The following is a 22,390-nucleotide window of genomic DNA, read 5'->3' on the forward strand; positions in this document are numbered from 1 at the left end:
GTGTTTGCCTCAAGGAGATAACAGGTTTACATCTGTGTTAAACTACATATTTCAGATGAATTAATCTGCATTGTATGTGTTTGTAGACACACAGATAAGCATTGAGTATTAACCCGCAGGAAAGCGTTTGGGGTCTATCATACCCCACCCCTACATAAAAGTTAAGTATTCCTAACATGTGAAACTGAAATTCTATGCTGCATTCAATAGTTGAGTTTCTAGTTATGGATGACTTTCAGAACCGCTTTTCCTTTGCCTGTGTTTTTCAGAAAATGATTTATCCATATTTTGTTGGAACTCGGATATGCCACACCCCACGCACCTGTCCACGTGTTTTACTGACTGAATATTTAGTTCAGAAATTTATTTCTAGAGTGTAACAATGAATATTTCCACTCGCAAATGATTTTAAAGTATTTGGCATTAAATTCTTAAAGATTTCTAATCGCAATATGGCAAAAAGAATGACTCCCTATGAATTAAAGATACAATGCCTGTGAGATTTATTAGAAGTATTTGAAAGTGATAAAGATTGCATTTCGAAAACTGAAGATGAGAATAGGAATATTTTCTACACTGTTTTGGTTTCAAAAAAGATAAAACATTAATTCCTGATGTTCCTAAAAAAGGAAAAACTGTTCTTATGCTTTCAATATTACATAACAATCATATTATACATGATACTATTGGAGAAAATAAAACATCAGGAATTATATATTTTTATAATATGACTAAAGGAACAGTGGATATGGGGGATGAATTGTTAGACAATTACTCAATTGCCAGAATAACAAGGAGGTAGCCAATGGTAATTTTCTTTCCTGCAGTGAATGTTGCTGCAATAAATGCTTTAATTATATTACATTCAACTGCTAATCCACCAAAAACAAACAGAAGCAGATGTCTGTTTTTGAAGTACTTAGCATTACAATTAATAAAAAAAAGTTCTGAAAAGAGATCACAGATTAACACTTTACCAAGAAACTACTAACGTACTGCATGCAAAACAAAAGCAGAAGTTACGAAGAATAATTCAAATCAATACATGAAATTCGAAACAACTATGTGTGAAAGATGTAATAAATTTGCCCTCGAGCCAAGGACAGAAAAACGTAAATGTAATGTTTAAAATGTGAAAACATTCTGTGCCAAGAACACATGAATGTATTTCATTCAAAGAGTAAAGAAATAAAATAAGCATTGTGTATTAGAGATGCAATAAAACTTAGAGGCATGATGTTTATTTTATTATTATTTTCATTTATCATAATTTTTACTCTAAGATTATTTTGGAAATTAATTTTTTGAAGCTCAATTATTATTCACATATTTATAATACGCGAGAACAAGAAAAACCGCTTTAAAACTAAATAAAACTATTTTTATTGTATTTTAAATATTGGGATATGTGATACTCCATGCGCCCACTCTAGTAACTTTTCTTGGTGCGACTTCCACCAGGTTAAAGGGAATGATATTTCTGCAGGAAAGATTCTTGCATAATAAAACATATTATTTCCAGTAAATGATCTAAGATTATTACATTCTGATTACTTATTAAATACAAAAGACAAGATATTTAAAGAAATTTTCATACTTCCAACCATTAAAAAAACTATCTTGGTCCAATTTTTTTTAATAGCTAAAAATGTAAAAGTCACTTCTTGGCTGGATGGTGGTGGTGGTTTTCATACATTTTTTTATAGAGAGATTTTGAAACTTACAATATTTGTCATAAGTTCGTTAAAAACACATGAAAAAGCAACATACTTCAGAAAATCGAATTATAAATTTTAATCATTAAATAAGGATGACATTAGGCATTAAGAGAAAGAAACATTTACATTCATCTCCAAATCCTTCTAAAAATTGTGTCTGCTATTCTTCTCCCCAAGCAACCTGTTTTGCATCAGCAGGATTTCATACACTCAGCTTAGCAGAACACAGGGCATCTAACAAACTAATTTCCTCATTGTTCCCTTTAGAAAGTTTTTGACAAAAAAATTGTACTTTTACACTTGTGCTTGATGTACTAAGTATCAGAAATAAATGAATAAGTACATCTAAAGCTACTTGAGGAAAAGTTATAAGAACTTGTATCAAGTGGTGCACTGGCAACACTCATTCCATACCGTACATTTCATATGCATATTAGTTAATAATAGATTTAAACCAAAAAAAAAAATCTTTTCAAATATCGAAAAGGTATTTAAAACATGCAATAGCAAACTTTCACAATACAAATTTTAGAATACTTATATTTAAATATCTCCTTAAATTCAATACATTTATTTCTTTAGCTTCTAGGGCTGTAAATAATGGTAAAAGACATTTTTAGCAATAATTAAAAAGATATTTATTAAATAAAGCAAACAGCAATGATACTTCAAACAATCCCATGAAATAAAATTAAATAATCTGACAAAATTATATTCTGTTACAACCATAATTTTGGAGATTAGAATTCTTATTTCTGTTAGATTTCTGTATCATTAGATTATATCTGAGGCTTATTTTCTTGTTTCTTATTTTGTGTTAACACAAAATTTAAATATAATTCTGTTTCTGAACATCAAATGACTATAATTTTTACACAGAATATCTCTTGAGTTAAAAATAGAGACAATAAAGTACAAAATTTTTCAGATTGTTTCTTATTCTTAAGGTGAATTATAAAAGAAATATTTCTCTAAGCTCCCTCCGTGAATTCCAAAATATATTTAGGCTTCCATTTCTCGTAATGTTGATCTCTGCAAATACTTTCAAAACAAGGCAGGAAATATAAGATAAATATCATACTCTACTTCAGTATATACACATAGTTTTAATGCATACAGAAAAAATGTGTGTGTCCTTGAAAATTTTAAATTATGTTTCCTTCTGGCAATTTAAAAATAAAATGTTTCTCAAAGACATATTTAGTAGATAACTGTTTCTTACACTTATGGAAAAGATATTTCAAAAATGGCTTTTTACATATTTATGCAGGTGGGATTTCTACAGCAACTGATATACTCAAAAAATGACTGAAGGATTATTGAAGTTGAAACACACGTTTTTATTCCTAATCACACAAACAGGGCCGTTCATAGACCATTGACTGCCCACATACTTTAAGATTGCTGCCCCCAAATTTTAAGAAAAAAAGCTCAATCATTAATAAAATTTTTATTTCATACTCACTAAGTACTTACATATGAAAAAAAAACATATAAAAAGTATTTTCATATGAAAAATAATTACAATGAATTAAAAATCCGGCCGCTCCGATTTTCGCCACCCGCATACTTTTACGTGCTACAATAGGTAAAACAAACAAAATATAATAAAATACACTTGCAAGCTACAGCATGCATATGGTGATGAAATATTTAAGCATTCTTCAGCATTTCAGAGCAATAAGAATGTGGAATGTGGTAACATGAAAGTCAGCATACTCCACAGGAATCAGATGTCGAAGCTGAATACTTAATAAGAGACAACAGACAGGGACATATAAGTAAAAACATATCTGAAACATTTGATTGGATCCATGAGGAAGAAAAAAGTATATATGTTTGTGTATGTATATGTATGTATGTATATATGAAAGCAATAACCTTAGCACAATTCTTTCATTTTTTATAGATGAAAAGTTAAAAGTTACTTATCGGGTGCAAATTGGTAGTTTTCATGCCTTTATTTCAGAAAAATTCTGAAACTGTTGGTATTTATTATAAATTGGTAAAAATTATCAATACATCAAAAGAAAATATACTTGAGAGTAGAAATTTGAATTACAAAATAAGAAATTTGTGATGAATTAAAAATAAAACACATTCGTTTTCAAATCTCTGTTATAATTTTACACTTTTCTCCTCCCCCAATACAGAGCTATCTGTTTCTCCCAAAACAAATGAGAGAATGGGGTTTATTCAGTACTCCGCTAATCAGAAAAAGCATTTCGTCATTGTTACATTTACAAGATTTTCATCAAATTCTGAGTTTTTGCAGAATTGTAGAAAAACTGCTTGCACTTTCTGTAATGCCATATTTTAAAACTAAGGAAAATATATATATATATATCTTGCTATGTTTATAAAAACAGTTGGACTTTGGAACACAACAAAAAAGAATGCACAAAAAATGGCAGAAGTGCTTGATTGAAGGATTATTATAAGCATGATTGCTGGAAGAATGGTTATGCACAATGTTGCCAGAGTTTGGCATATACTGAAAATATGGCTACTTGTATAAGTATGTAAGTAGGCTGCATCAACACTTAAATATTACATAAAGAAACCTTACTTCCTCATGAAATTTTGATTTCTTTCAAAGACACTAGAAGGTACATAGTGGTATCAAGTAAACAGTTCACAAATAATTTTTTAAACATTCGATACTGAACACATAATCTTGCAGAAATCTAAGTTCTAATCATTCTGAACATTATAAATGCTAATGATAAAGAGAAAAATACTTAAGTCCTACAGCACTATAGATACCACAAAAATATAAATTTTATATTCTGTACTTTTTAGAAAACGCATTGAGAAAATGTATTCTATTCAGTGCAAAATGTGAATGAAATTTCCATTCAAATGAAAATATTCAAGATTGTAAGTTTTCAAACAATTCATGACTTTCTCTGAAAGGGAGGAATGCAACATCAATAAAATTATCTTATTCAAAACAGTATAATCAGTGTCTAACTTTTCATTGTTTGTATATGATGTCTTAAGCTTTCATTACTCATTGATGTAAGAAAATGTTGCTTTAAATCAGCAGTGTAAAATGACTTATGAAATGACTTATCTCACAACCATCAAGTTTTTCTCTTGTGGAAACAACTGATTTCTTAAAAATTGAAATGAAACAACAAGTTAAACACACCATATACAAAAACAATTCTTTATAGCACGGACAGGTCTTTATTGCACACATAAGCAAAGGTTCTTATTAATCTAACTTTTCCACAAAAAACATTAGCCTTCTTATTATGTGTTGACATGAGACTTCCAATTTTTCTATAACACAAGTAATTTGTTACACATCTACCTTATAGAGTTTCTCTCCGGTGTAAATATAGAAGTTGCTTTTTTAAACTAGATTTTTGAGTAAATAACTTATTACATACATCACACACATAAGGTTTCTCTCCTGTGTAAAGAAGCATATGGTTGATTAAAGTATAGTTACAAGGAAATGACTTGTTACATACCTCACAAACATGAGGTTTCTCTCTTGTGTGAAGAAGCATATGCCTGTTTAAATTATCTTTCCGAGTAAATGACTTGTTACATACCTCACATGAGGTTTCTCTCATGTATGATAAAGTATATGCTTCTTTAAATCAGATTTTTGAATACATGATTTTGCACATACCTCACACATAAGGTTTCTTTCCTGTGTGAACAAGTATATGTCTGTCTAAATGACATTTTTTAGCATATGACTTTTTACATACCTCAAACACATGAGGTTTATCTCCTGTGTGAAGAAGCATATGCCTGCTTAAATGATCTTTCCGAGTATACGACTTGTTACATACCTCACACACATGAGGTTTCTCTCCTGTATGACAAATTAGATGCTTCTTTAAAACAGATTTTTGAGCAAAGGACTTTAAACATACCTCACACACATAAGGTTTCTTTCCTGTGTGAAGTAGCTTATGATTGTTTAAATTACTTTTTTTTACAAATGACTTGTTGCATACCTCACACACATGAGGTCTATCTCCTGTGTGAAAAAGCATATGCACGTTTAAACTAGATTTCACAGTAAATGACTTGTTACATAGCTTCCACACATGAGGTCTCTCTCCCGTGTGAAGAAGCATATGCCTGTTTAAATGAGCTTTAAGAGTAAATGACTTGTTACATACCTCACACACATGAGGTCTATCTCCTGTGTGAAGAACCATATGCCTGTTTAAATGATCTTTCCGAGTATATGACTTGTTACATACCTCACACACATGAGGTTTCTCTCCTGTATGACAAATTAGATGCTTCTTTAAAACAGATTTTTGAGCAAAGGACTTTACACAGACCTCACACACATAAGGTTTCTTTCCTGTGTGAAGTAGCATATGATTGTTTAAATTACTTTTTTTAACAAATGACTTGTTGCATACCTCACACACATGAGGTTTATCTCCTGTGTGACGAAACATATGCTCGTTTAAAGAAGATTTCACAGTAAATGACTTGTTACATACCTTACACACATGAGGTCTATCTCCTGTGTGAAAAAGCATATGCACATTTAAACTAGATTTCACAGTAAATGACTTGTTACATAGCTTACACACATGAGGTCTCTCTCCCGTGTGAAGAAGCATATGCCCATTTAAATGAGCTTTCTGAGTAAATGACTTGTTACATACCTCACACACATGAGGTCTATCTCCCGTGTGAAGAAGCATATGCTCGTTTAAACGAGCTTTCCGAGTGAATGACTTGTTACATACCTCACACGCATAAGGTCTCTCTCCAGTGTGAAGTAGCATATGCATGATTAAATTATTTTTTTTAACAAATGACTTGTTACATACCTCACACACATGAGATCTCTCTCCTGTGTGCAGAAGCATATGCTTGTTTAAATTACCTTTTAGAGCAAATGACTTATTACATATTACACACACATTACATATCTTTCCTGCATGTAGGTCGCCAAAAGTAGCCAAATTCCTTGTGCACTGGATACTAGGATCAAAGAATTTGTAAGGGTCAGCTAGGATTAAATCAACATATTCATGTTTAATGTGCTCTTTTGGCCAAATGAGTGTATTCAGATGTTTGTCTAAAAAACTATATTATCTAAATGACTTCTTGCATACCTGACACACAAGGTTTGTTTGCCATGTCAATAACTATATATAATTGTTTAAATAATTCTTTAGTCTAATTGACTTGTTATACACGGCATACGCAAGATAAATACACAGAATATTTGTCAAGCATGTGGACTTTGAAAATGGAATTGTCGGCAAATGATTTATTACATATCTCACATTATGATTACATCACATCCTGCAATAAGAAGCAAATGCAGATTTATTTCATGCTTCTGTCATTTTATTCATCCTCGCGAGTGTAGGTTGCTCTTCATGAGCGCTGCGACTAGGACGAGTGAATCAAAGGACGATGTGAATCTCTCGATAGATGTTAACGCCCCTTCGGAGTCACCTTCTATTAGGGAAAGCTGTGTTGGATTACCGCACGCTGATAATTTGTATACTAACGATAATAACTATTGGATTAATCTTCTCAACGATTTGCCAGTCAAGATCACGACAGACAGACAAAGTAGACAGATGTCTTTTGTTCACCCGCTAAGTCTTTCTGCCCAGATGGGCAAAAAATCAAGCATAGGTCTATTCTATTCTATTACTTTCGCAAAAATGGCCTTGGCTACAAGGAGCCTTAATCCATTCTATTTTAGTCATGCCATACAGCCGGTTAGATATAAAAAATAGTGGTGTAATATACACCCGCACTGAGGAGAAAAATTTAGAGGATTTAATCCTGCAATTTTTGGCGAAATCAAGATAAGCAATTGGCAGTAGATAAGGAATTGAAAGCGGTAAGTATGATCTCAAATCTCAAGTAGTCAGCTTGCAAAAACGGTCAGGTCTAAGGCTCCTCTAAACCAGGCTGAATCACCAACTTTTCTCTCTTGGCGATGGAGGGAACGCGCTACCAATTTTGGCGCGTTTATCGCATACGCTGGCTGAATGTCTGCTGTTTTTTTTTTTAAAGATTTATTTTATAGACGCGCGGCATTCAGCGCACATAAACTTTTCGGATAATTATTTAATTCTCGAATAGTATATAGACGTTTTCACTTAAATAAAAATTTCGCGTATATTTTGTAAACATATTCAAAATAACTTATTCTTTAGATGTTTCAGTTTCGTTAGCAGACTAAAATAAATAAGATATGAATAAAAACTTTCAATAGTGTCAAATGGGGAAATAGTTAAAGCGTAGAGTGTGCAAATAAATTTATCTTAATGACATTTTAACAAAAATTTCCATAAAAACACTGTAAATTCATACTAAAAAAATAACTTAAGAATATGTTGTCATTTTAGTCTGAGGTATATGGAAATAATTGTGCAAGACTCTGAAGAAACACTTTCTTTTAAATGTGTGAAATATTTCATAACATATATGGAAGAAGAAAGTACAGCATTCTGTGTTTTGGACGACTTTCACCAAATGTAATATAAATACGAACTAGAAACCGTAATTAAAAGTCCTTCCTCTCCAATCAGATCACCTTTGTGTTGCATTGTATTTGTAATACTTCTAAAAATCCAATTTTTACCTAAATTAAAAAAACAGTTATTCCATAAAAGATAATAAATTTGAACGTATATAGAATGAATTTTGTAATTTGAGTTATGTTACAAAATAATTCATAGTTTATATATTTTATACTAATAATTTAGATAAAACCTGTCCAATTTAAGAATGTGTGTTAACCACATTCTTAAATTGTAAAAGGACGACTTAACCACATGTAATTCATTTCAAAGCATAAAAGAAAGCTTATTTTTTATTTTACACAGCAACAGCATTTTCATGCAGTCAAGTTTTTTTAATTGTTAGTTATTATACATAATACTTAATTTTTAACACATTCTTATTAGAAAGCATAACTAAGAAACTTCTTTTTAAAGCCCCAGAGTAATTGCAAAGTATGTCGTTAAATTTACAAAAGTATTGAAGATATATTGAACAGCATTATAACAAGAAACTACTGTACAAAATATGTAAATTTAACATAACTTCTTTTTTAGTATTTGCATAGTTTCCTCCAAATGAACCTTAATGGGAAGTTATCTTGCAAAAATTTAAAAGTATTAAAATGGCCTCTATTTAAGATGTAACTGCATTTATAATTATTTTGTAATTGTGAATAGATTATATTATTGCAATTAGATTATGCACTTACAACATAATTGCATAAAGTAATGAAATTAAGAGTTCACAGATACAATGTAATATAATTACAAAGCAATTATCTAAATTGTAATTATAATCACTTATTTAATACCACAATATTATTACAATCACAATGTAATTTAAATTGGGTACTATATTTGTATACCCTCCACTCAAAAGGAGGTACTGATAAGCCTGGAAGTTATTATCAACAAAAAGCCTGTTCAGGACAGTTTGATGACAATTTCCACCGGGCGAAAAGTACATTCTTAAGCCCAGGCAAATCACGACAATAAAAATCATTTAGTCTCATGATTCACTATATTTCAAACCCTAAATTTGAATTCTGCACCAAATTATTTACCTATATTTTAATATACTTTATGAATTATTAGAAGCGATATGGCAAATATCTTCTAAAAATAACTGTAAAATATTTGTATCCATTAATTGATTCAGATACACACTTTTATTATTTAAGTATATCAAAATAACAGTTTCATGTTCCTGAAATACAAAAGTTATGAAAAAAGTTAAAGTAATATTCTTAGAAGCATATGATATTAGTCACCAGCTGCAAAACAGTTAATTTTTTGCCCTAAATACAAGTTTATTACACAGTAGTCATACGTGTAACTTAATAACATGGTATATAAAATATTAATGATAATAAGTTTATCAGAAATGAATTAATTCTGCAAATAAACTTTCTGCACTTGAAAATTTTCTACACCTGAGGGGAGGGAGAGATCTAGTAAAATTAGATTTATTATAACTTCAGTTGGACCAAACACCTTCTCTCTATATATATGCATCACTAAAGAAATAAATAAAATTATCATGCTTAAAAAACAGATATACCATACCAGTTTTTTTTCCCTTGTTACCCTTTACATTGAGAAATAACAAACACTGAAAAATACTATCCTTGAAATTTTGTTTAAATGAAGAAACACACACCATCTTTTTATTTAAGCATTACACTTCAAAAATAGATACACATACCAATTTATTTTCACTAGCCTTTATACTGATAACATGCCATATAAAAATGAAAAGAATTATCCTTGAAATTTAGATAAAATGAAGTAACACAATGGGAAAATTTATGCACACGGACATCTTTTTTCTATTGCATGTTGTCTGACATGATCCACAAGTGCCTAAAAATGTACCCAAGGAAACACATTTCAATATTAACAAAAAATTGTTTACAGATTAAAATTCATTCATTTCATACCAGTATTATAAAGATCATGCATGAAACAAATCTGCTTTCCCATACTTTTAAGTAAAACTGAACTGAAATTTTATACTGGAAAATATGCTATATTTCTATATATTAGAAACAAGAAAATAATACCATAATAATATACTCATAGCCTAGCAGAAAGTAACATATATAACATCAAACACAGAAATTTATATACTCGTAGCCTAGGAAAAAGTAATACATATTACATAAAACACATAAATTATTTAATATAAAACATACATACCTTCTAAAATTATTTTACTTTTTGTTTCTTATTGGCCGATGCTGATGAATATGAAACGTTATGGGCTCTTTTGTTGATAAGATGCTGTGTAAGGCGTTTGCATCTAGTAATAAAAAAATTATCAATAATTACTTTCTTAAGATTACAGCATTCTGGCATGGCCACATGCGTACATTTATCAATTATTCTTTCAACTAATTCTTTTGTGATGGCTGATTGTAAACGAAGGAGTACATCTTTACATTTTTGAAATTCTCGTTCAGCTTCCCTACATATTTGATCCATTCCTGAAGAGATGACCTTCAGTCCACCTTTATTGCTATGTTTTGTAAGAATTGTGCGATGCTCGGGTATATCAGGTTCCAGCATGTCCTCTGAAATGGTCATAGCTGTTTTACAATTTTCACATATGCTTTTTTTTTTCAACAACTTATTATATATGGCTCCTGCGATGTAATGTATATCATTTTCTTCCACAGCTGGGGGCAAGCGACGTTTCACTGCCACTGCAGAAGAGGTAGATGGCACTACAGAATTGGAGATAGGATGCAAGACCTCCTTTCTGATAGCAACCTCTAATTCAGAAGCATCAAAGAGGCTGTGGTCACTTTCAGAACAATAATTTGGATTATTGATATCTGAAATGAACTGTGATAGGCACACTAATTTCAGTGCTCTCTTGGCTTGCAAAGCAGTAGGCTTTGCACCCAACTTTCGTCTAATCTGTGAAAAGGCATTTTCCAGCGCATCTTGTGTCAACCTGCCTGGTAAGAAAAATGTAAACCCCTCGGAAAAATTCTTTTGAGAGTTTCACAACACTCAATGTGCTCATAATAATGCCAGTTTGAAATGGCTTCCATGCTTTCCCAAACTGAACAGTTTCAGTCACATGAATGAATTTCAATAAAATATTAAATTTCTCATCTTGATTTTTGATAGTGATGCCTTTTTTTGGATGCCTTGTAGTCATAATTGTAAACCATTCTGCTACAAGTCTCAGCCACCATGCAGAAGTTAATGCTTCTTTTGCAACTTGGTGTAAAATACCTGCTTTTTCAATAGCAGCAGCTGTTTTTACAGAAAACAATTGTACAGCAGATGCCCCATTCATCGAGGAAAAGTGTGTTGGGAAGAGATGAACTCTGTTCAAGTGATGTAGAGATCTCAGGGCAGCATCTGCTTCTATCTCACTTGACCAGAGTCGTTTCACATACACTGAAGATACTATCCTCGATGGCAAGGCATGCTGGTGGCGAAATTCCTCTGGTAATATTATAATACTTGAAAGAAATGTATTTCTCATATTTTTAATGAGATGTGGTACATCTGCAATACTGTGAATGAAAACATCAGGTCCTCCAATGTTGTAATTTGTCTTCCTATCTCTCCTAGAGACAGACACATCCAATGACGACCACATTGCTCTGTTATTGCTTCCCATATCTGAAACAGAGGCTCTTACAGTTAAACCTATTTCTGTAGCTGCTACTACAGTTCTATGAATTAGATCTTTCTTGTCAGAACCTGATGTTGAAGGCCCTGTTAATTCATTGGCAACAATCTGTTTCCATGATGTTTTAAGGCCTCTAAGCATTACAATAGTGTAATGCTTAGCTTCCTAACGTAACATTTCCAATGAATGACTTAGACGATGTATCAAAATCTTGATATGAAGCTATTTCCATTTCGTCAACTAAAAGGCAGCAGTTCCTATCAAGAGCATCCAATGAATGAACTTTTGTCTTGAGGAAAAAAAACAAATTTTCTAAAATGCCGAAATTAATTTTTATGTCCCTAATCCTCCTGTTCAAGGTACTGTACGATGGTGCTGGATATCCAGTACTTCTGAGGTAATTATATCCATGTTTGCTCAAAGCAAATCGCATCTTCAGTCCTTTTATAATGGACTTTTCTGACCAGTTCCTTTTTGACTGCACAGCAAGGGTTCCTACTTGCTCATCGGACAAAAATGATGTCAATTTTGCATCTTTTTCTTGAAGCTGTTGCTCAAGGAATTCTATTTTTTTTTAACAACTCTTCATTTGAAGCAGGTAGAGTTTCCTAAATTCAAAAAGAAATAGTAAACATGTTATGCTGTGATTTTTTTTAAACAATGGTTGACTGAATTAATATATTTGTAATAACAATGATTTTTTCAACAATTTTTTTGGAGAATATTAAATAATTTACCACTTCAGTATTTGGCTTAGGACATCTTACTTCTCTTATCCTCTTGTCAGTTACAGATGGTGGTGGATTTGGAATGCTAAAGAGTGTTGGTACTGCAGTTTTTCTTAGTTTTTAACTATCTTTGCATAGTGACTCAAATTCAGATTCCTTAAAATGATCCTGTTAATACATAAAGTAATAAAAAAAAGTATACAAAATAAATAAAGTACAAAAAACAAACCACACGAAAGAAATGTGAGAAAAGTGTTTCACACAGTGAGGTTGTGCCAAAGGCAGCAAGCATGAACTGTAAGTAAGTATAGGCAATAAATAAATATGCAGGTAATTAAATTAGGCCCGTATTATAAAAAACTGAAACAATAAACAAACCATGTCTAACATATCAGCAGCAGCATCTTGTAAGCTTGGGCAGAATTTAATTATCCAATATTTATTTTTTGCCTATAATTTAAAGTGTTCTTTAGAACATTATCCAAAAATTAAATGAAGTAGTGTTTTGCTATAAAATTAAAAACAACTAAAATAAAACTTTATATTTCTTGCTATAGTGCTCTTACAATAGATAAGAAAATATGAGTTCACTTCACCCAACTTTTAAGATACTAGGCCGATAAATACATTTATAATTAGAGCAGACTATGATTCTTGTTATAATTGTAGTAATGTTTATTGCTTTAATTGAAATATTTAATTTTTAATTCTCTAATCATTCAAAACATAGGCCTAATTTCGAAGCACAGTGCCAACATGCATTTTAAAAAGCATCAAGGCCAGTTTAAACGACAATTTTTTAAATTACATCCCCACAGACATATCCAATTAAAGTTATTAAAAACTCTAGAACGTAGTTCAGTAGCTTTCTGAATTTGTAGGCAATTTCTTATTTAGAGATGACAACACAAAATAACGCTTCAGAAAATATTATTTATCATGTATAAAAATCTGCTTTGTAACACATATCAGTAATAACTGTTTATCAATGTCATGAGGATTTAATTTGACGAGATCACATTCTTTAGAAGTATCAAATTCATGAAAGGATTTTGGTTTGGCCTTTGAAATTCATCATTATAGGCAGATTTATTTGATTGTTATGCATGCATTAAACACTACACATGCATTAAAAACACTACAATTATTTTTGAAAAATACACATGCAGTTTCACAAGTTTTCTGTGCTTATTTGAATGTTCTGCATTCATTTCTAAATCTTTACTCCATTGCCAAATTGTATAATACTGTGATTATAAATATATGGTACTTGCAATTATTGAAGTCAGATTATATATATTTTGTCTCATACTATTCAATTTATTCTATTGACTTCAGATGTCAATGTCAAAATTCTGGAAGTTATTTTAACCAAGAAACATTAGTGGGCACCGTGCATAAAAAACTCATCTAACTTTTTAACAATAGTGATTATAAAATAAAGAAAAAAATTATATATCATTCCAACGATATTGCACCTATAGTATAATGTTACATATATCTTTAGCAAACATTCAGATTTTATCTTGACTTTCCAAATTATGATTTGTTTTTTAATAAATTTCAATATGCTAATGATTTTCATGTTACATTAGTATAATTTCCACAATTAGCACAGGAAAACAAAATTTACGCTTTATATTAGAAGAGAAATTTCTTTTCCACATTCAAAACATCCACATTGGCGATGTTTGGCGACGAGTACATTAACCCTAGACTAATTTAATTATAGCTATTATTACAGAAATTAGCAGATACTTAGGTTATTGTACAGAAGAGTTTCACTTTACTTACACATTATAAACATCAGAGAAGATATAAACTCTAAATCAAGGCGTAATTAACATTATACTTACTAAGCAAATTTCAGCGCTTGGACCAGGTTTCCAATTGTCTCTTCGGCAATTATTTACACATATTTTTCTTCTTTCTTCATTTTTAGGAAATTTTACCAATGTATGACCTTTCCGTGAATGATTTGAACAATTAATAGCTGTACATCCGCCCATTTTACACAAAAAATTGTTGCACCGTAACTACACAGCCGCCATTTAATCTCCCACTTGGGATAGCGAATGCCTGATGATTCAGCCTGGTATATAGGAGTCTTAGTCAGGTCAGAAAAGAGCGGTCCTACTTCAACGGCTTTCATACCCTGAATGAGGGAGGAGCACCCAGATTAGTTAGGAGCAAGTGAAGAACCACGTGATATTCATCAGCAAATCATAAGAGTTATTTTACAAAAGTTCTAATTTGACCAGAGCAGTCATATGATATGTACATTAAATAAAATCTTGAATAACATAAAATAAGCTTGAGTAATTGAATTCTAGGATATAATAGAAAATATGTACACTATTTACAAAGTTAAAATCACCATCTTGGATTATGATGAATAGAACGCGGTCGTTTGACCGTGTATTCAATAGTAGGATCGTAATTTATAATGTTCTGGATAGCCTGATATTCACTATTTCTAATTTTTTCTAAGAAGTTGTGTGAAAGTATAAGAATATGATCCATGAGATCAGGGATTTTTAGGTCTTTTTGAATGTCTCTATTCCTTACAAACCAGGGCGCATTTGTGATAGATCGTAAAATTTTGTTTTGTAGAATCCCAATCTTCTTTCTTTCGTTCTTATTTCCGATAGCCCATGCAGGGGCGGCATATGTAAGGATCGGACGGATGAGAGAAGTATAAAGCACCTTTTTGGTGTGCAAATTTAATTTAGAGTTTCGCCCAATAAGTGGGTAAATAGCCATATATGCAGCATTCCCCTTATTTGCTATGTACTGAAGATGGTTTTTGAAATTGAGTTGTTTATCGATATAAACACTCAGATATTTATATGCGTCAACATGAAGGATAGGGATGTTATTGATTTTTATTTCTGTGTTAACATTTTGCAATTTCTTATATCTTCTGTAAAGAACTGTGTTGCATTTATGAGCTTTGAGACTGATTTTCCAAATAGAACACCAGTGTGCAATATTATTTACGTACATCTGTAGATTATTTATGGCAAGTTGGGGTTTTATTGATTCCGAGAGGACTACTGCATCATCGGCATATTTAAGCACTTTGGCATTAAGTGGTTGTGGTAAATCATTTATATAGATGTTGAAAAGTTTTGGGCTCAAAACACTTCCTTGAGCGACGCCGCAAAACATCCTTTTCTTTTTTGAGAGAGTATTACCAATGCGGACTTGGAAGGTTCTGTTTTGCATGAAAGAGAAAATAATTTTGACCAAATTTTTGGGTATTTCAAGATTAATGAGCTTATGAATTAGCCCGGCATGCCACACTCGATCAAAGGCTTTTTCAAAATCGAGGTAGCATGCAGCGACTGCGCTTTTTTTCTGGAAGGCAAGAGCAATAATTTCAACTAAGTTAAGGACTTGGTGGGTAGTCGAATGACCTTTCCTGAAACCAAATTGCATACCATCAATGATGTCATTGTTTTCGAAAAAGTCATTTAGTCTATTGTTTAGAATTTTTTCATAGATCTTTCCCATAGCAGGCAGAAGGCTGATGGGACGGTAACTATTGACATTCTTAGGATTTTTGCCAGGTTTGAGAATAAAGATGACAATAGAATGTTTCCATTGTTGTGGGAAGTAAGAAAGTCTGATACATCCATTAATGATGTTACAGAGATTAATAATACATTTATCAGGTAGGGCTTTTAGTGCTTCGTTATTAATTTGATCGAAACCTTTCGCTTTCTTCGGCTTAAGTGTCTTGATTATGCTTTTAATTTCTTTCGGGGAAGTAAACTGGATGTGCCTTTGTGGAGTAAAATTACGTATAAAGTTGATTGCTTCGTTTGCTTCATCTTCAGTATCCGAATTGGTAGAAGGGAGGGGTTGATAGATTTTTTCTTGCTCTTCGGCCATGAGGTCGGCAATGTCTTGATCAGAATAGTAATTAATTCCGGAGTGTTCTATTGCATGTTGAGTATAGCTGTTGTTGTTTTTGAGAGAACGTGCAATTTTCCAGACGTTTTCATGATTTGGCTCCAAATTTTCAAGGAGGTGATCCCATTTTTGAGTTCTGTACTCTTGGATATCCGACTTAATTTTGCGATTAAGATAATTAAGATGTCTTTTATCAGTGGGATTTCTTGATTGATGCCAAGTCTTGATAGCTTCATTTCTAAGTTTGATTGTGTTTCTAATCTGAGTAGGAAGAGTTTGAGAATTTTTTTCTTTAACAGAGTAAGAAGCGTTGGAAATAGCGTTTTGTATATTAGTTGTGAATTTATGAATTTCATTTTCAATTGCATAGCTGTGCGGGTAATGGTTATTGCAGTTGTAATTTTGAAGTAAATTGTTAACCAAAGTCCAATTGGTCTTGATGAGGTGTTTTTTTAATGGATGATAAAATCCGTAGAAGTCAAAAGTGACCGGCAGGTGATCAGAATTTAAATCGTGTGTAACTTCCAAATGTGGTGTTTGATCAATATTTTTGAGTAATAACACATCCAGGATGTCTCCGGTGCCATCGTGGTGAATTCTAGTAGGGGTAAATGGAGCGACTATTTTAAGGTCTTGATTTAAGAGGTAATTATTAAGAAAATTTCCGTTGGTATTATTAAATCTGGAGTTCCATGCTTGATTTTTAGCATTGAGGTCTCCCGCAATTAAAGTTGGGAAATTGGCAGCAGTGAGGTTGTTTAAATCAGTATCGTTAAGTCTATTGCCGGGGGGGTTGTAAACAGAAATGAATAGATATGCTTCGTTCAGTCCACTATAGATAATGGCAGCAGTTTTTTCAATATTGCCAGTGTTAGGAATTTCAAATTTAGCAAAACGGAGGTAATTTTTAATTATGATTGCAGTGCCGCCGCCTCTGTTATGATTTCTGTCATCGCGGATAGTCTTATACCCGGGAAAGTTGATTCGATGGGATTTTCTTAGGTGGGTTTCATTGAGTAGCATTATGTCTATATTATTAGTAATAAGAAAGTTTTTAATTTCTTCTTTTTGTTTTTGCACTCCATTTGCATTGAAGAATGTAATTTTAAGGAAGCACTTGCTTATGGCGATTACTTTATGGGCATTTTTGTATGGATCAGAAGTCATAATCTAATGATGAGAAGTATTCGATAGCTGCCATGACAACTTCAATTTTGTTCATTATATTTTTTGCTTCTTTGAAACTGGTGAGAAATTCTTTTGCTTTGGTAAGCTGCTGTTTTATCCATTCGCAGAAGGAGGGTGGCTCCGGATCTTGGTTTTGAGTAGGAGGAGCGGATACATCCGCTTGCGCGCTGGTAGTTTGTGTCGCAGCTGGTGACGCGGGGAAATCGGCTTGGTTAAGCTGAAATGCCGGTTGCTGTTGTTGAGTTCTTTCTAATTTACGGTTTTCTCCAGCTTTTTTAAGGTTGTTGGGATGAAATTTACATGATTTTGATGAGCTGACATGGTCTAAACCACACAGGGCACATTTTGCTGGATGTAAATTTTTATCTTGTTTGCAGGTGTAACCTTCATGAGGGCCTGCGCATTTTTGGCATCTGGGCTTATAATTACATTTTTCCTTTATATGCCCATATCTTTGACACCTATGACACTGTACAGGTCCTGGGCGGCTTTTATAAGAACATACAAGGACATCAAGTCCGCGTAGCGTAGTAATGTTGAATATTTTCTTCCCGTCATTATTTCTCTTCGTCTCGACGAGAAAAACAGGAAGTTTAATTACTTTACCATCTTCGAATTTTTCTATTTGTTTTATTTTAGTAACGGGAATTCCCATCCGGATTAACGACTTTTGATTCTATTAAAAAAAGTATTTTTATTTCATATGATAATCAACAGATGATAAAATAACACTCAAGAGAAACTATAATAAAGCAAAACTGAGCATAGGTGAATTTGCTATCCTAAGGAGGGTATACACCACACATAGAACTAAGATGTCCTAATTTTCAGAAAAGGGAATCTGAAAATATCCTAAAAGCAATTATTTTCTGAAAGCTATCCAAATGTACTACATAGACAATCATAAAAACAAGTGCCATTGGGACTTCATGAAATATGGTCAAAACTATATTGAAACCTACATAAATTAATTTACATTTATATCTTTAAACAGACACAAAAACATCATGTAAGCTTTTATTGGAATATTAATAATAAAAAAATTTCATCAGAGATTTTAATGGCTAACAAAGAAAAAGAAATTGATTATGAAAAAAGTCCCTCCTGAAACAAATATTTAAACTAGTTTTACAAGACTATTTAAAATCATTAACATTAGAAACAGTCCCAACACTGACAGACATCAAGGCCTAAATATAAAATCGAAACAAGATTTCATCACAGCAATTTAATTATTAAATTTCAATATATAAAAATTTGAATGTATCAAATTGCAGGGTTTTCTTAATTTGCATAACAAACTTATTTTAAGTTTTCCTGTTCTCACCTTCCCAAATTTCCAGTCACATTCTCTCATCAGGATGTAAATGTAAAGTGAAATTTAAACGTGTGATCATATCAGTTTATTCAGAGCATATTTCGCTAGTCTAGCGCACGTTTCGTTGTTATTTCACGGTCATTCGGGTAAGCTTTTTGGATTTATCTGTTTAGCATACACGCCGGTTAGATTTCTGCGAGTCCATCTCTTAGGAGTAATTTTGAAGTGCGTTCTTGAACTCATTTATTTTTAAGATTTGATTTGTATTCTTGTCTACGTTTAAGTTATCGTGCAAGTGAACGGTGTTTTTGTAACGCACGAAGCCTGTGCTGTCTGTTATTTTAGTTCGAGTTAATAAAGGGTTATTTTTCACCCTTCCTCTATGCTGGTATTTATTTCACACCTGAGCGAGAATTCGCCAGGTTCATTATAGGATCTAACTCAGTGTACGTGGAAAAGTAGAGACAGCTCTTACAAAATTTAATGTTTAGAAATAGCATAGCATAAAAATACACAGGTTTCCATGCCACCCAGGAGGTACTGTGACAGCTTGTTACCAAAATGGTTCATCAAAACTTGCATTTTTACATCCAGTTCTACATAATTACTATAATTTAGGTTTTATGAGTAAAGTTTGTAGCTAATCAAAGTAAAAATGTTCGTTAAAGGAACATAATAAACTAACTTCATGAGATAGGTTACGATGCAAGTTTCAGAAAAAAAAATTAAGCCGTTTAAATTTTTTTAAAAGTGTTTACTTAAATGATACAAAGTACTGATCGAAAAAATAAGGACATATTAATTATTTTGAATATGAAATACAGAATAAAATACATCACTTACCTAAATTTAATACAACAAGAGAATTAAAATTTTTAATAAACAAATATACTAAATATACCATTCAAAACCAGACTAGTTAAAACTTAAGCTCTCATTATCTCAGACACATCCATTTACTTGAGTTTTTATTCTTTAATTTTTTTTTATCATTTCCAATGGCTTGGCAAAAAATTACAAAAAACTAAAATCTTATAAACAAAGGATACAAACAATAGAACTACCATTAAACAGATTCATGGTTTTTTTTATACAGACACAGTATTTTTATACAAATAAAACAAAAATAAATTTTCTTAAAACAAACTTTATTACATGAATATCATATTGTGCTTAAAACTGTATAAGATGGAACCATATAACCTTACTGAAATACTTTGGCGCAGGAATAAAAACGCAAAAAGCCTGGTCTTCTGTTTCTATTATCATTAAAACATGCAAAATTTTTCAGGGTTCGTACACATTTCTGCACACGGAAATTAACTACTTTTAAGGACCATTAATGAAAAAATTTAAGGACCTATGAGCAAACGGGAACTGAATAAACTCAATTGAAGATATTATTTATGCCTGAATTTCACTTTTGTAATACCATCCTAAAAATAAAATAGATCCCTAAGTAGTACGCATTATAACTAAACACGAATTAATTAACATAATTGTTAATAAGTTTGAGAATAATATAAACTATTCAATTTATCAAGTAGCATTAAACATTTTACACTTATGATAGTTGGTCATATCTGAATGTTTATATTGATTTCCTTCTCTTTTAAGCATCTTTTCTAACAATTAGAGATTTGTCTCAATATGCAAACCAATGCTCTCACTAGTTTCTGCGTGCTTCATCTCCTAACTTATCAACCTCTCCATAATGTACCTATGAGGGTTTAATTGATCTGGTAAAAGTTAATTAGTCCAAAATGCCCGACAGACGTGAAGCATATTATCGCTATGTCTGAAATTAACTACAATATCAGACAGGTACGTAGCTAGAGTTTTCAGCGCCTGGGGACAGCTGAAGAATTTGCGCCCCTTTCTGTGTGCCAAGAATGGAAATTATTTCATTAACAAATTTCGTAGCATCAATTTAGCGCCCCTTAGATGCTGCGCCCGGGACAGATGTCCCTCTTGCCCCACCCTAGCTACGCCACTGATATCAGACAAAGGTTTAAATAAGCCTGTGATGTTGAGAGGCCCCAACATGTCAGCAATAGTAGTAGTGACTGCTAAGAACTGGAAATTACACAGACTCTTAAGAAGGGTTTAACTCCCTTTTTATTTCACTTTAGAAGTCACAGTTGCGTTCACTCGACTCTCACAAACTACGCCGACCCGGCGGTTAAACAAAAATAGAAAAGTACAACTAAAAATGAATGACAGGTTGAATAACTAACGAAGTCACTATCTACGAGGCTCTATAATTGTAACTATCTTAACCGCGTTCTAAGATACAGCTGAGACTCAGCAAACTTTCTGATTAAGAAGGTTGAAAGATTCAACTAACTGCCGAAGTAGGACCACAGGCCGAAACGCGCGGTTCTTAAATTTCTACCTAGCAACCTTCACGCTCGTGATTCAAGAAGCACACTTACAAATCTCGTTTCCCTTCTTTTAACTCAAGTTACTTCTGCTAAAATTTGAATACTCTGCGCGTTCTACTACGATTTACATACTCTGGCATTGGCAATTCCAGGGAAAAGTAAAAGCTTGACAGGAAAGATAGCATAAAATAAATGTTAGTTAAAATAAATATAAAACCTACATTTGCCGCTGCCAGAATTTGGTAAACTTGGAAGCAGGTCCTAGAAACGACCTGTTGAAAACGTTTCCACATTCTGATCTAAAACTCAAGAGCCCCGTTTACATAAAACAAACTGTTTTCTATAAGATTACAATAATTTCTGTAGCTGCATAATTTTACCATTTCTTCTTACAGGATCCTTTCTGGTCTTCAGCGATCAATCTTTTTCTTCCTTCCAGCATCTGGAAGGAAGAAAAAGATTGATCTTTCCTTAATTAACTGCTTAATTCACATTCATTCAAGTATTCAAACATGAATTTAACTTTACCCTGCTTCTCCACCATGTGTGGTGTCAAACGGGAATATTCGTGTTTTTGTATTACAACAGTTCCCCTAACCACAATTATTTGTTAGAATTCCAACAACCAAATAGACACACCTTAATCGACATACTGAAACTCGATGAGCTATGTTTAACATTCTTAAAATTCAAGTGTAGGTGGAGAACCCTACAAAACACATTCATTCTAAATTCCCCCTCATTCATCTTTAGACATGCAGGCTTTCGCTCTAAAGCATGATTTTATCTGCTGTTTAATACTTAAATTTGAATTCATTTCTTTCGAGCATTTAATTTTAGCATCTAAAATTTTATGCTTCTAGACTAAATTCTACTTTTACAGAACTTTCAAGTATTTACCTATATTTACAAAATTCTAATACATATGATTTTTACCATTTACCAAAAAATGAATAAGATAAA

At 32.1% G+C, this 22,390-nt stretch overlaps 1 protein-coding gene across 1 annotated transcript; it reads right to left on the reverse strand.

Moving 5' to 3' along the window:
• Positions 1–3,152: 3,152 nt before the first annotated feature.
• LOC146993954 (uncharacterized) lies at positions 3,153–7,663 on the reverse strand. The gene has a single exon (XM_085826665.1). The coding sequence runs from the start codon at positions 6,575–6,577 to the stop codon at positions 5,366–5,368; it is 1,212 nt and encodes a 403-aa protein (XP_085682791.1). The 5' UTR covers positions 6,578–7,663; the 3' UTR covers positions 3,153–5,365.
• Between the last annotated feature and the right edge of the window lie 14,727 nt (positions 7,664–22,390).

Source organism: Stegodyphus dumicola, chromosome 11 (assembly GCF_044657685.1).
Source record: "Stegodyphus dumicola isolate Sdum_Otavi_A_Nest chromosome 11, ASM4465768v1".
Lineage (NCBI taxonomy): Eukaryota > Metazoa > Arthropoda > Arachnida > Araneae > Eresidae > Stegodyphus > Stegodyphus dumicola.

Coding starts and splice junctions, on each gene's coding strand:
- LOC146993954 (XM_085826665.1), bottom strand. CDS start 6,577: ATGCTTCTGCACACAGGAGAGAGATCTCATGTGTGTGAGGTATGTAAC.